At 37.1% G+C, this 12,700-nt stretch overlaps 3 protein-coding genes across 3 annotated transcripts; 1 reads left to right on the top strand and 2 right to left on the bottom strand.

Annotated features, from left to right (window-relative positions):
* Nucleotides 1-251: 251 nt before the first annotated feature.
* Nucleotides 252-2,637, bottom strand: LOC107637077 (glucan endo-1,3-beta-glucosidase 5-like). Its single transcript, XM_016340530.3, has 2 exons — nucleotides 2,002-2,637; nucleotides 252-1,609 (listed from the first exon to the last, which is right to left on the bottom strand). The coding sequence occupies exons 1-2, from the start codon at nucleotides 2,334-2,336 to the stop codon at nucleotides 511-513; spliced, it is 1,434 nt and encodes a 477-aa protein (XP_016196016.1). The 5' UTR covers nucleotides 2,337-2,637; the 3' UTR covers nucleotides 252-510.
* Nucleotides 2,638-4,866: 2,229 nt separating this feature from the next.
* Nucleotides 4,867-7,467, bottom strand: PFK2 (phosphofructokinase 2). Its single transcript, XM_016340534.3, has 2 exons — nucleotides 6,771-7,467; nucleotides 4,867-6,029 (listed from the first exon to the last, which is right to left on the bottom strand). The coding sequence occupies exons 1-2, from the start codon at nucleotides 7,335-7,337 to the stop codon at nucleotides 5,208-5,210; spliced, it is 1,389 nt and encodes a 462-aa protein (XP_016196020.1). The 5' UTR covers nucleotides 7,338-7,467; the 3' UTR covers nucleotides 4,867-5,207.
* Nucleotides 7,468-8,739: 1,272 nt separating this feature from the next.
* Nucleotides 8,740-12,254, top strand: LOC107613445 (subtilisin-like protease SBT5.4). The gene is made up of 9 exons (XM_021103521.2): nucleotides 8,740-8,835; nucleotides 8,965-9,074; nucleotides 9,171-9,268; nucleotides 9,356-9,523; nucleotides 9,968-10,073; nucleotides 10,235-10,778; nucleotides 10,854-10,948; nucleotides 11,040-11,614; nucleotides 11,704-12,254. The coding sequence occupies exons 1-9, from the start codon at nucleotides 8,740-8,742 to the stop codon at nucleotides 12,252-12,254; spliced, it is 2,343 nt and encodes a 780-aa protein (XP_020959180.1).
* The last annotated feature ends 446 nt before the right edge of the window (nucleotides 12,255-12,700 follow it).

The following is a 12,700-nucleotide window of genomic DNA, read 5'->3' as shown; positions in this document are numbered from 1 at the left end:
TGGTGCTGTTCCATGGCATTGGCATCTAAATACATGCTGGAATGTTAGTACTTGTGGATCTTGTGAATCATGAGAAAGTTCAGACACGTTAAAACATACAGTAGTATCTTCATACTGCAAAGTCTGCAATATAACATTTGGCTTCCAATAAATTTTTGAGAAAAATCAGAGGCTCCACCCTTCCAACCAAGTTGAACAATAATAAAACTATTAGTGTGATTTGTTCTTTTCAATCATGAAACAAAAGCCACTAGAACAAGCATCAATTATGAATCGTTTAATATTGAATACGTCAGTGTTTGTTCCATCTCTTGTACTATGATATACATTAAGTGAATTATATATGGTGAGCTGCAGATCAATAATGCTGTTTGGTATGTTTCTAATTGCTTACACAAACTACATCAGCTATTCTACTTTTACTTCTAGATCCATCATCCATCAAAACCCGCTCATGAAACCTCTAAATTGATAAATTGTTTAAATTCACACAGAGACTTAAAAAATCCATTAGATAATTAAAATTACCAGCAGAATGCAGAGATGATATTTATATGTTGTTGTTATCTGAGAAGCAGATGAATCAGAATCTTTATCCTTAACTCCCAAAATAAAACGACAAGCCCCAACTGAAGGGTCTCTAGAAGTAACCATACCAAAACCATCAAAGTTGCAGCTTCTTGCATCTTGCATTTGCAGCTGATAGTAACTATTGAAGGCGTATGAAATGTTACCCTTCTCTCCAATTCCATTACAAGAACCTCCATAGTTTAGAGTAGTGCAGTCTGCAACACTGCATGCCATTCTGACATGGTTTGCCACATTATTCATATCACTGGAAGGGCTTGCCACACACCATCTTGAAGGTAGGTACTCAACATTCTTTGCATTCTTCAACTCCTTGTTTCCAAGGCCAAGGTTCAATGGATATTTAGCTTTTCCATCAAAAGAGAATATCCCCCAGTGTCTCTCAAAGCTTCCTGGAAGTATGCTCTTTGCTCCTTCATCCAGCAGGCTAAAGATATAAATATCCATAGGCGGTGAATTCAGCCTCAACGGTGTCCCTTTGTTGCTTAGGACATGATTGACTAGGCCTTGATTGAAGACCCTTGCTGCAGTGATATTCGCACCCATGGCTCCATCAGAGGGCCATCCGATTTCTCCAATGACTATAGGCATCTGGCCATACCCAAGTTTACTGAGAGCTGCAACCAAAGTGTCATAGTTGCCATCAAAGGCATTGGTGTAAACATTGGGGCCATCTATGACAGGATGAGTTGTTCCCTCAAAGAATGCATAGTCTTGAGGGAACTCTCCATTGTCATAGAGGCTGAGAAATGGATATATATTAACAATGAATGGGGCTCCATTTGAGTTGAGGAACTGAACCAGCTGAGTCATTATTTGGGTCAGTTCTGGCCTGAATGCACCTTGGGATGGAACCGTGGACTCATAGGCATCTGCATTGCATGGCACAACTAGTTTTACAGAGCCAGCTAGATTTGCTTTCACTAAGGACTCTTGTAGATTCTGTATTGCCGGAATCACAAAATTCTGAAATTCACCATTATAACTCGTCAGGAATGGCTCATTTCCAACAGCAATATACCTGCATTAACAGGCCGAAGATGGAATCATGATTCACATCCATCTTGATAAAATACTATAAACTATAATCAATTTGCGTTGGTCGAGTGAGACAGCTCGCTCGTCGGTTTAAACAATAGTTGTGGGTTTAAATCTAGTCTGTCTTATGTATGCAACAACTCGCCTTAATATTTTGGTCGCTAATATTGTTTCACTGAATGATTATCCGTGGCTTAAGGGAAAAAAAAAAAAAAAACAAGAAACAGTCTAGTGCAAAAGGATCTTTGCTAAAATTACTCATGAACTAATAGGCATACAGATTGTTAGAAAGTAAATAATTGAAGATGGTGGTGCAGTAGAATCAGCTTGTGTTTGGTGACAGAAGCATGTAATGATTATGGAAAGTTACGTTACCTGATAAGAGCGCCATGCTTGGACATATAAGCAGAAACATTCTTCTGAATCCACATGTCTGCAGCTGAAGGAGATGAGCTCAAGAGAGAGAGATGCTCGTTAGGGATGCCAAGCATGATCTCAATCCCACTCCCCATCAGTGCCTTCAACACGTCCTCCTCTGCCTCGAACAACTTCACCTTCCCAATCTTGTTATCCTTCAGCAGATCAACCACCGTCGTCGGCTTTAGCTTCCGGAACGACACCGTCCCCCAGTTCACCCCTATTCCCGTCTCTGCCACCGCACCAGAAGCACCACGCAACGCTAATACCACCACCACCACCACCACCAACATTTTTAGCTTCCACTCACAATCACACTCTTGTAAGTTGTAACTGCCTCATATACTTTAGTAACTGCTATGCAGGCAATTACCATACTGCCCTGCTTATGTTACCTCCTTTTTTTTTTTAATGTCGGCGTTAATAGTAATGGTTCATATTACTTGCGTCTCAGAAAAATAAATGTTGTTTTCACTTTTCAGGTTTCACACATTTGGAATCTGTTTTTTTGAACTGGTGACCGGGATTATTATCAGTTGTCACGAACAACTTTTGTGGTTTGGGTGTCAACTTGCCATACGTATTTGTACAAGTAATTTTCATACTTTACTAGTTTACTTATGTCCATCAAATGAAATCATTAGTTTAAATTACTTTATTTTATTTAGCAATTATTATGATAAATACAACAATATGGAATTAGTGGATGATAGATGATTAAGGTAGAAGGTGACATTGGTTTTATCTGAAACTGGAACATGGTGTTCCTTCCAGCAAGGATCAATTATGACGAGGCTGTTGATTATTTGAATTAGGAATTAGTGAAATAGTGGCTTGGGCAGGAAAAGACCAATTACGTTTTCAACTTTATAACGAACACTGCAGCGGATGAAACTCTGATCGTTCACTTGGAGACAGAGTGAGCCATTGGATTTACTCATATATATAATCCTGGAGATTAAGCACATTTAAATTACGCAGTGGGACACTGACCAACGAGGATTTGAGCAAAACGGGACATGTGTACAAGGTTGTTTGTCGTTTGCCAAAGTGAGGTACGAGACAGACAGGGAGAGAGAGATGCGGAGAAGTCAACAGCTGGGTTTCTACTGTGCAGGGTCCGACATTTTTGACGTGGCACTGCGAGCTCTTGACGGCGGTGGTGTCCCCCTTTATCTCAATTCTCATCCCTCTACCATTCTTTCATTAGCCATTTCTTCATAATTAATCACCATTATAAATAAGAATTTAATTCTTTTTGTGGCTTAAATAAGTTAAACAAACAAAACAAGAAAAACAAAGGTCCACTAGCTAGTACACTACGACTTTGTAATGTCATATTTATTGAATTTTATAATAAAAAGAATCCACTAATCATCTATTATTGTGTCTCTTTTTTCTTTTTATCCGTAATATTATGTAATTAAATGTATAATAAAAATATTTTACGCATCAAAATTAAATTATTATAAATAATAATCCTTTTTGTATACTAAGTATTTTGTTGGAGCCTCCAAATGATATTCTCACACGTTCAATTTATTGAAATTTAAGTCTAAAATTAATTGAAAAAGAATACTTCTAGTTGTTATTAGTGAGTCCTTGATTCCCTAAAAAAAATAAAGTATTAATTTAGGACAAAATGCGTGCATAAAGTAAACTAAGAACAAAATGCGAATCTTTTCAATTTTAAAACACTATGCATAACAAGGTTTTGCAGATTCCTAACAAGATGTAGCTGGACGTTACTATACCTAACTCCCAAATTGCACTTTTGCATTTCCATTTACCTCATTCCGTAGCAAAAATGCTGTTATTTACTCACAGACTCGTCCAATGCAAAATTAGTATTATACAGAGTTGTCAGATAATCAGATTAATATATTTGATTCAGAGTATCATTCTTCTTTCTTTAATTTTATTTATTTATATCTTCATTCTTATTTTCTATCTTCCTGTTGTTGTTAATATTTTGACATCTGAATGGAATTTGTGAGGGAAAGGCATTGATTCTGTTTGTACTTTGTAGGGTGAGTATGATAGCCCACAGGAAGGAACAAACCCTTCAATCATAGAGCACTGGCACTCACTCTCAGATTCAAAGTATTATGTCCTTTTAATATTCCTTTATAAGGTTATACCATCAGAATTGTAGGGCTATAAATAATGCAAATGCACTTTTTAGCCTTTTCGAGGATTAACTGCAAAAGAAGACATGTTCCTTTGGACTTTTAGGAGGCTAGTGTTTTACACTTGTTTTTTCAAATTATTTTTTATTCTTATTTTATCCACCTGAGAAATGGCCATAATTTCTGAAATATATATTCCCAACCAACACAAAGGCAAAAAGCTATTGCTAGCATATTAAACTATCAGTTGTGGAATAGAATCTTAAATTTTCATCCACCGAATACTCTTTGGAAATTCCACAAGAGAAAAACTCAAAAATCAACCGAATTTATTATTTTTATCAATACTTTAACTATCAGTCTAATTCTTAGTCTAACAATTCAATAATATATTTGTAGTCCACAATTTTAAACATTATTAGTTAACTATTGGTTAAAAATAATAAATTCTTCTAGTCCTCTATCATTCGACATATTATATAGTACAGCTTAATCCTTATCTTATCTTCTCTTCGTCTTTGAGGGAATCAAAGATCAATTGGGCTCATAGGCACAGAATATTGAAAGCTTCTGAAGCACTCGTTGAGTCGTTGTTACACTACAAAAGACTGCAGACTGCAAAGCAATATGCATGCTTATCGCTTTCAAAGACCAACATCTCCTACGACTCTCAAATCCAATCACTATGATACTCTGCTTACAAAATATTATTCTCACATTTCTTCCGCAGAATCGTCACATGTTAAACATCATAACAAAAGAATCTACATGGTGGACACGCCCTCAAAGCATGTTTCACACTAGTAACACTTAAGAACCATAGTTCGAGGTTGATTTATTGATGATCATAAGGTTGGCAAAATAAAAACTCATGCTACAGACTATGTTTCAAGCGACATAAATATGTACACCATCTGCATATCTAATTTTCCATCAGGGCATAATATGACAACAACATGAGAATCAGCATTAAATAAGATCTCCCTTCATAGTTTTTGTTCCAAGACGGGTCTGAAAAGTTAGGTGTTTGAACTTCTAGCTCCTTTCAAAATCAGGCTGATTGGTGACAGATCTCACCCACGACCACTTATGATCTTTTGTATTGACTGGGTTCTTTGCACTCGCTATATCATCCAATGGAATATATGCATAGTTTCCATTAATAAGACCAGCTACAAATCCAGTATACCCTGCCATAATACCATGAATTGCAGAGTGCGCTAGAAGTGTGCAGTACAAATTATCAGTGGCATTTGCAGCAACAGCACGAATCATGTATGTAGGATCTATGTACTTCACCGTAAATAACTCATCCGGGTGCTCCCTCGCCCACCACTTGTTTAGCTCTGATTTCAGCCACACACCAACATCCAAGAACACTGGATTGCCAGATTCATCCTTTTCTTGCTTCTGTGAATCGGTTCTGGGTATTATATCCTGGCCAGCACCCTCAGCAACGACAAGCACCGCATGCCCGTTTGCCTTCAGTCGCTTGTCGAGAAATTCGAAAAGTCCTCCTTTTCCTTCCAAGAAAAAGTCTATCTCAGGAATTAGGCAGCAATCGACATCACGGCTGCTAAGTGTTGCATATAAAGCTATGTGCCCTGTACTTCGACCCATCAGCTTTACCAGGCCTATCCCGTTAACCGCACTCACAGCCTCTACATGAGCGGCACTTATTGCTTGCTGAGCCATTTCAACTGCTGTTTGGAATCCGAAAGATCTGTCAATTATTCCCACATCATTATCCACGGTCTTAGGAATTCCAACAACTGCAACATTCAGTTTGCGACGTCTAATTTCATCAAATATCTTCACAGCTCCTCGCATAGTCCCATCGCCACCTATAATGTACACCTGTTGATGATCACAGTGAATTAGTTCTTCAGAAATACTGGATGCCTTATTATGTATGCTATACAGCCACCTTATGTGAGAAGAAAAAATTAATTCAAGAGGGCTTGCTATCTAAATTCTAAATTACCTGAATCCTACTAAAGCTTAACATAAGGGAAAACTTTTTGTTGCAATCTTCGGAAGAATGGTTAAAGCCAAAACACAAGAGTTAACAACAAGCAAATCAAGTCTAGAAATGATTACACTGAAAATCTCCAATCTCACACATAGAAAGTCAGGGAAATCCAATCTTATTGATTTCAAGTGCATTCAGTTCAGAAATATCCATGATATATTAGATTAGTTTAAAATCAGTTTAACAATCACAATCCTCTAATAGACAATTTAATCGTGTTAGACTAATATGTCAGTTTAATAGTTAGAGCCATTTCTTATGAACCAGCCTTGAACAAGCCACTTATTTCACATAATTTTGTTGATCAACTTTCCTAGGATCATTTCAAGGCATGTAAATCAAGCACAATAACATCTTACAATTTATAAATTTCGGTTTCACGATGAAGGGGAAATACAGGGCTAATCAACAAAAAAAAAAAATGCATCTAATTAACTAGTCATCTTGATCATATATAAACCTAACAAGGTCAAACTGCATTGAGCATTCACTCATTGACTGTATTGAGAAGCTTTGACCATGGAAAACATGATAAAGATTTCACAAAGCGAAGTTAGTTTGGTGACCTGGTTGAAGCGAAGGTTTTCGATAGCGTCAACGATCCTATTGAGATCGAAACCGCCTCTAGAAGTTTCGAGGACGGTGCCACCTCTCTTGTGCCAGTCATCAACCAGCTTGGGGTTCAGCTCCACCGGCTCCCGCCAGTAGAACCCCCTGTAACCGGCGGTGATCCCGAAGATCTGGCGAACCCCGTAGAGGTCCCAAAGGCCCACAACGAGCTCCCTGATGACGGTGTTGAGGCCAGGGCACAGCCCCCCGCACGTGACAATAGCGGCGCGCACCTCTGAGGGGTGGAAGAAGACTTGGTTGCGGGGGCCGGCGCGGTGGTAGGCGGAGAGAGGGAAGGGAGTGGCGAAGGTTCCGGAGAGGTCGTAGGTGATCTGGCGCAGAACGACGTCGGATTGGGATACGTAAAAGCCTTGATCGGTGTGGAAGTAGGGGTCGTGATCCAAGGGGTTCTGGTGAGTTTGGATAGTTGAGACGTAGTGAGTGAGATGGGGAAGTTCTTTGAGGTTGATGGGATTGAAGAGTTTGCTTGTGTCCACGCCGGAATTGCTGTTCGATACAGCCATGGCTTCCTATCACGTAGCTAACGGTACGAAATGAAAAGAAAAAAAGAGAAACGAGAAGAAAATTATAAAGGCCAGGAACTCACTGAGTCACTGCTTTTGACGTGTTGCAATTAGCGTACTTGCTAACCTCTTAGGCTCTTACACGCATGCATGAATACACCTACACACCCACTACATTTTTCTAAAATTTTTCTTCTTTTACTTTTGTTTTTCTAATGAATAACATTGTATATACTTACGCAAATAGTCGTCACTATTGAGTTCAGGTGCATTCCTTCGAGTTTAATGGCAAGAGCAACAACAACATTAACAATAGAATAATAGCAACAACGATGACATTATGATAATGTAACAATAACAATAGTAATAGTATAAGAACAACATAATAACATCATCAATAGGAATGACAACATCAACTAAAATGCAACAACGCAAATCAATGCCAATAACAAAGACTAGTTACTTCTTATAGTCCTACATACTAATTAAGTAATTAGAAAGTTTGATTTAGATAATTTTCTAGGAACTTTGACCGAATGAAAGGAATTCTTTCTTGTTTGTAAAGAACTTGTTTTAAGTCTTTAAGGGTGAATTTTAAACACTATATAGAGAAACCACACATGAAGTATAATTGGAGTAGTAGAATGACAATGAAAAGGATCTTCATTCACATCAGACAGTTGAGGACATTGGTACTAGCCTGTGCATTTCAGGTGATCAACCATATCTCATACTACTATTATTAATTTAGCCAAATTAATTCAATTATAGCTTAATTTTAGTGAGTACCTTTGTATTCATCCACTAAAATATTTAGCCAAAATAATTCAATTGTAGCTTAATTTTAGAGAGTACTTTTGTATTGTATTCATTTATTAAGATATTTAATATGCATCATTCACAATTTCATCAGCGTAAATCTTATCGTGACTGTTATTATTTTTATTAATATTAATTCAATATTAAAAATACGTAAATGACACAATTTAAAAATAAAAAACTAAAAATTAATATTTTGCTTAGCATAAAAATTAGTTGAAAAAAAAATACTAACAAAATAGCCTTTTTTTTTTAATATTCAGAGTTTAAAATTTTGTTTTTAAATTAAAATAAAACAAACTAATCACATGATTTTAACTATTTTTCTGTACAGTCTCAACAATTTTTTAAAATTTAATCCATTCATGTTTATATCTTTTTTTAATATTTAAAATTTTATTAAATCACACAATCTCAACAGCTTTTCGAAATCTAAACAGCTTTTTGAAATAAAATCTTAACAACTTTTCAAAATTCAATCCATTCATATCTATATCTGTATCTATAAATACATACTATCACTCTCTATGTATTATCTATTATTTCTTCAAAGGAAGAGTGTGAAAGCAGCATAACAGAAAAAATGTGGCTCCAAAAGAATTCAGTTTTTCTGTTATCAGCTTTAATTCTCTTTTCTCTTTTACAAGTTTCTACTGGTACTGCTTTTGAACCTAAAAAGGTTAGCATGCCTTTATGTTACTCTTACTCATTCACTGTTCTTCTCTTTTATGTTTTTGTTTTGTTACAGTAATGTGTTATATTTATTTATTAGTTTTTTTCCTTTTTTTTTATTGATGAAAAACAAAAGTCATACATAGTATACTTGGGATCACATGAGCACGGTGAAGCAGCTACAGATGCTGATTTTGATAGAGTTACCGAAGCTCATTATGATTTTCTTGGATCCTATTTGGGAAGGTACTTAATATTCACTAATCAATATTTAATACTATTTGAACGTATTAATACTGAATATTATGTGTAAAAATTTGACGTGTATTAATTGTTATGAAGTTCCGAGAAAGCACAAGAAGCAATGATTTATTCTTACACAAGGCATATCAATGGCTTTGCTGCAATGCTCCGAGATGAAGAGGCTGCTGAAATTGCAAGTAAGATCTTAATAAAGTGGTTGATAGTAAACAGAAAAAGATTTAAATTTTAATCTTACCCAAAATTACTGTGATATTTTTATATAGAACATCCAAAGGTTGTGTCGGTGTTCTTGAACAAAGGAAGGAAGTTACACACTACACGTACGTGGGAGTTTATGCTAATGGAGAAGCAAAGTGGGGTGATTAGCCCTGCTTCAGTGTTTAGCAAAGCCAAATTTGGTGAAGATACCATAATTGGAAACTTTGACACTGGTAAATTTTACATCTTTCTGCTATAATTCTCTTTTATTTCCTTGTAACACATCAATTTTAAAAGTGACTAATAAAAGTATCGTATACTCTATTATCTGTCCTTGTTCCATGGCAATCTCGCTGTTTTTTTAAAAAATAATAGAGACAAAAAATATGTAATCACAATCCATTCTCTGAAAAGTATGATCTCTTTTGTTATGTAGCCGTGTAAATCACATTGTCGTGGACCCTTTAAATATTTGTGACATACAAATCATTCATTACCCCATCATGTTTCTCCTTTCCAATTTAATAAACCGTATTAACTAGCAAGTATTATACTATTAACTAGCAAGTACTATACTGTTACATGTAATAGTGTTTTTTTCCAATAGTTTATGCGCTGTGATTTCTTTCATTATTGTACATGCTTTTCATGAAAGTTTGATTAAAATTTACGTGTAGGTGTATGGCCAGAATCTCCTAGCTTTAGAGATGGGGGCATAGGTCCCATTCCTTCAAGATGGAAGGGATCCTGTGAGGGTGGTAGTCCTGACTTTCATTGCAACAGGTGAGATTTTAACTTCTTTCTTTCTCGCCTTTTATTGATACTGTTTAATGTTTATTTACTCTCTCATTTTATTCTCTCTGTAAAGAACAGTACTAGAAATCTTAAAAAGTTATGCAAACACGTAAAACAGTAACAGAAATTTAACCATATCCTGATTACAGGAAGCTGATAGGAGCAAGGTACTTCAACAAAGGGTATGCTGCAAATGTAGGGGCAAGTGTACTGAAGAACGGTACTCTTAACACGGTGCGAGATTATGAAGGTCATGGATCACACACACTATCAACATTAGGTGGAAACTTTGTCCCCGGCGCTAACGTCTTCGGCTTTGGCAATGGAACCGCGGAAGGCGGCTCTCCTAAAGCTCGAGTGGCTACTTACAAGGTTTGTTGGCCGCCAGTTAACGGCAGTCAGTGCTTTGATGCTGATATCATGGCGGCTTTCGACATGGCTATACATGATGGTGTGGACATTCTTTCCCTCTCCCTTGGAGGGGATCCCGTTGACTACATTGAAGATGGTCTGGCCATTGGCGCATTCCATGCTTTCAGAAAGGGAATCACCGTCGTGTGCTCTGGTGGCAATTCGGGACCAAAACCAGGATCTATCTCCAACGTTGCGCCTTGGGTATTCACCGTAGCTGCAAGTACCTTGGACAGGGAGTTCGATTCTGTTGTTGAACTCGAGAATGGAAAGAACTTTACGGTAACAAACACTACCTTAGAAAAAAGATTCAATTTTTTATTCCATATCAATTCTAATCTTATATATACTTTTCAGGGTGCAAGCCTTTCTAATGCTATGCCACAAAAGAAATTTTACCCACTCATCAATGGTTTAGATGCAAAATTGGCTAATGCAACTGATGGAGACGCGTAAGAATCCAATAACCTATTTCTTGAATTCAATTTTCGAAAGTCTGGAAGACATAATAAACTTTTTCTTGTGTTTGTGGTTGTGGTGCAGTATTCTGTGTAAGATAGGAACAATTGATCCAGAGAAGGCGAAGGGAAAAATATTGGTTTGTAGTAGAGGCCAGACGGCAAGAGTGGAGAAGAGCTTTGTGGCTATGGAGGCTGGTGCAGTTGGAATGATTCTTTGCAACGATGAGGCCAGTGGTAATGAGATCATCGCTGATCCTCATTTCCTTCCAGCATCACAGCTCACTTATGAAGATGGCCTGCAAGTTTTTGCATACCTCAATTCTTCCAAGAATCCGATGGGATATATTGCTCCACCGGAAACCAAGTACCATGTGAAACCTGCTCCATTCATGGCATCATTCTCTTCCAGAGGGCCTAACAAAATCACACCTGAGATCCTTAAGCCTGACATCACGGCCCCCGGAGTCAATATCATTGCTGCATATTCGGAAGCAGCTAGCCCCACAGAAATGCCCTATGATAAGCGCAGGGTTCCATTTATCATAATGTCTGGAACATCTATGTCCTGCCCTCACGTCGCCGGAATCGCCGGTCTTCTCAAGACACTCCACCCTGAATGGAGTCCATCAGCTATCAAGTCCGCCATCATGACCAGCGGTATTATATGTATTGTTTGATATATTTATTTAAATAACTAATTATCAATTGATTATTTAATTTAATTTTCTGGTGGTGTACCTTTTCAGCTAGGACAAGGGACAACAAGGGTGAGCCAATGCGTGATGGGACGGATTTTAAAGAAGCAACACGGTATGCATATGGTTCTGGTCACGTGAGACCAAATCGCGCCATGGACCCTGGCTTGGTCTACGATACAACCATAGATGATAACCTCAACTTCTTATGTGCCCTTGGTTACAATCAGAACCAGATCATGGCATTCTCCGGGGCTCGTCATCATGAGTGCCCTGATGCAATGAGCGTCTTGGATTTCAACTACCCTACAATAACGGTTCCGACGCTGTATGGTTCAGTTAATGTGACACGCAGGGTGACGAATGTGGGTTCGCCAGGGACTTACTTTGCAAGGCTCCACACTCCTTCGGGGCTTTCCATTTCCGTGACTCCCAAAGTGTTGAAGTTTGAGAGCGTGGGTGAAGAGAAGAGTTTTAAAGTCGCAATGGAGGTTACTAAGCCAGGTCCCTCTATAGGCTATGCGGTCCTGACTTGGTCCGATGGAAAGCATTATGTCAGGACTCCAATCACCGTTGGTGGAATCAAGGGCAACAAGGGTTAATTAGATATTTAGATTTTAGTTATGCAAATAGGTTATTAGGATGACATTTCTGTTTCATTTCTGTTCCTATTTTCATTTTTTCTTTTCTTTATATTAGCTTAGTTGTCACTTTTCAGCAATGATCCGTAGGTTGAAAAACAAATGGAAATTGAATAGAATAGAATCGTGACTGTTTTTATTTATTAATTATTACTACGCTCTTCGTCTATTATACATTGCATGATGAAGTACATTTGACCCTAGAAAGTACATTAAAGTATGCATTGAGTTAAGTTTAAATAAAAGGAAGCTGGATTAAACAAGTCAGTATTAATTCATATGAGATAAATAAAAATATTATTTAATATTTATACACTAAAATTAATTATTAAAATTAATTATTAATATATTTATATTTAAATATATATTATATTAATAATTGATTTTAATATGAAATATAACATGCA

Source organism: Arachis ipaensis, chromosome B1 (assembly GCF_059453495.1).
Source record: "Arachis ipaensis isolate K30076 ecotype BB chromosome B1, ASM5945349v1, whole genome shotgun sequence".
Taxonomy (NCBI): domain Eukaryota; kingdom Viridiplantae; phylum Streptophyta; class Magnoliopsida; order Fabales; family Fabaceae; genus Arachis; species Arachis ipaensis.
The sequence above is the reverse complement of the archived record's forward strand: the minus strand, read 5'-3'. Positions and strand labels throughout refer to the sequence as shown.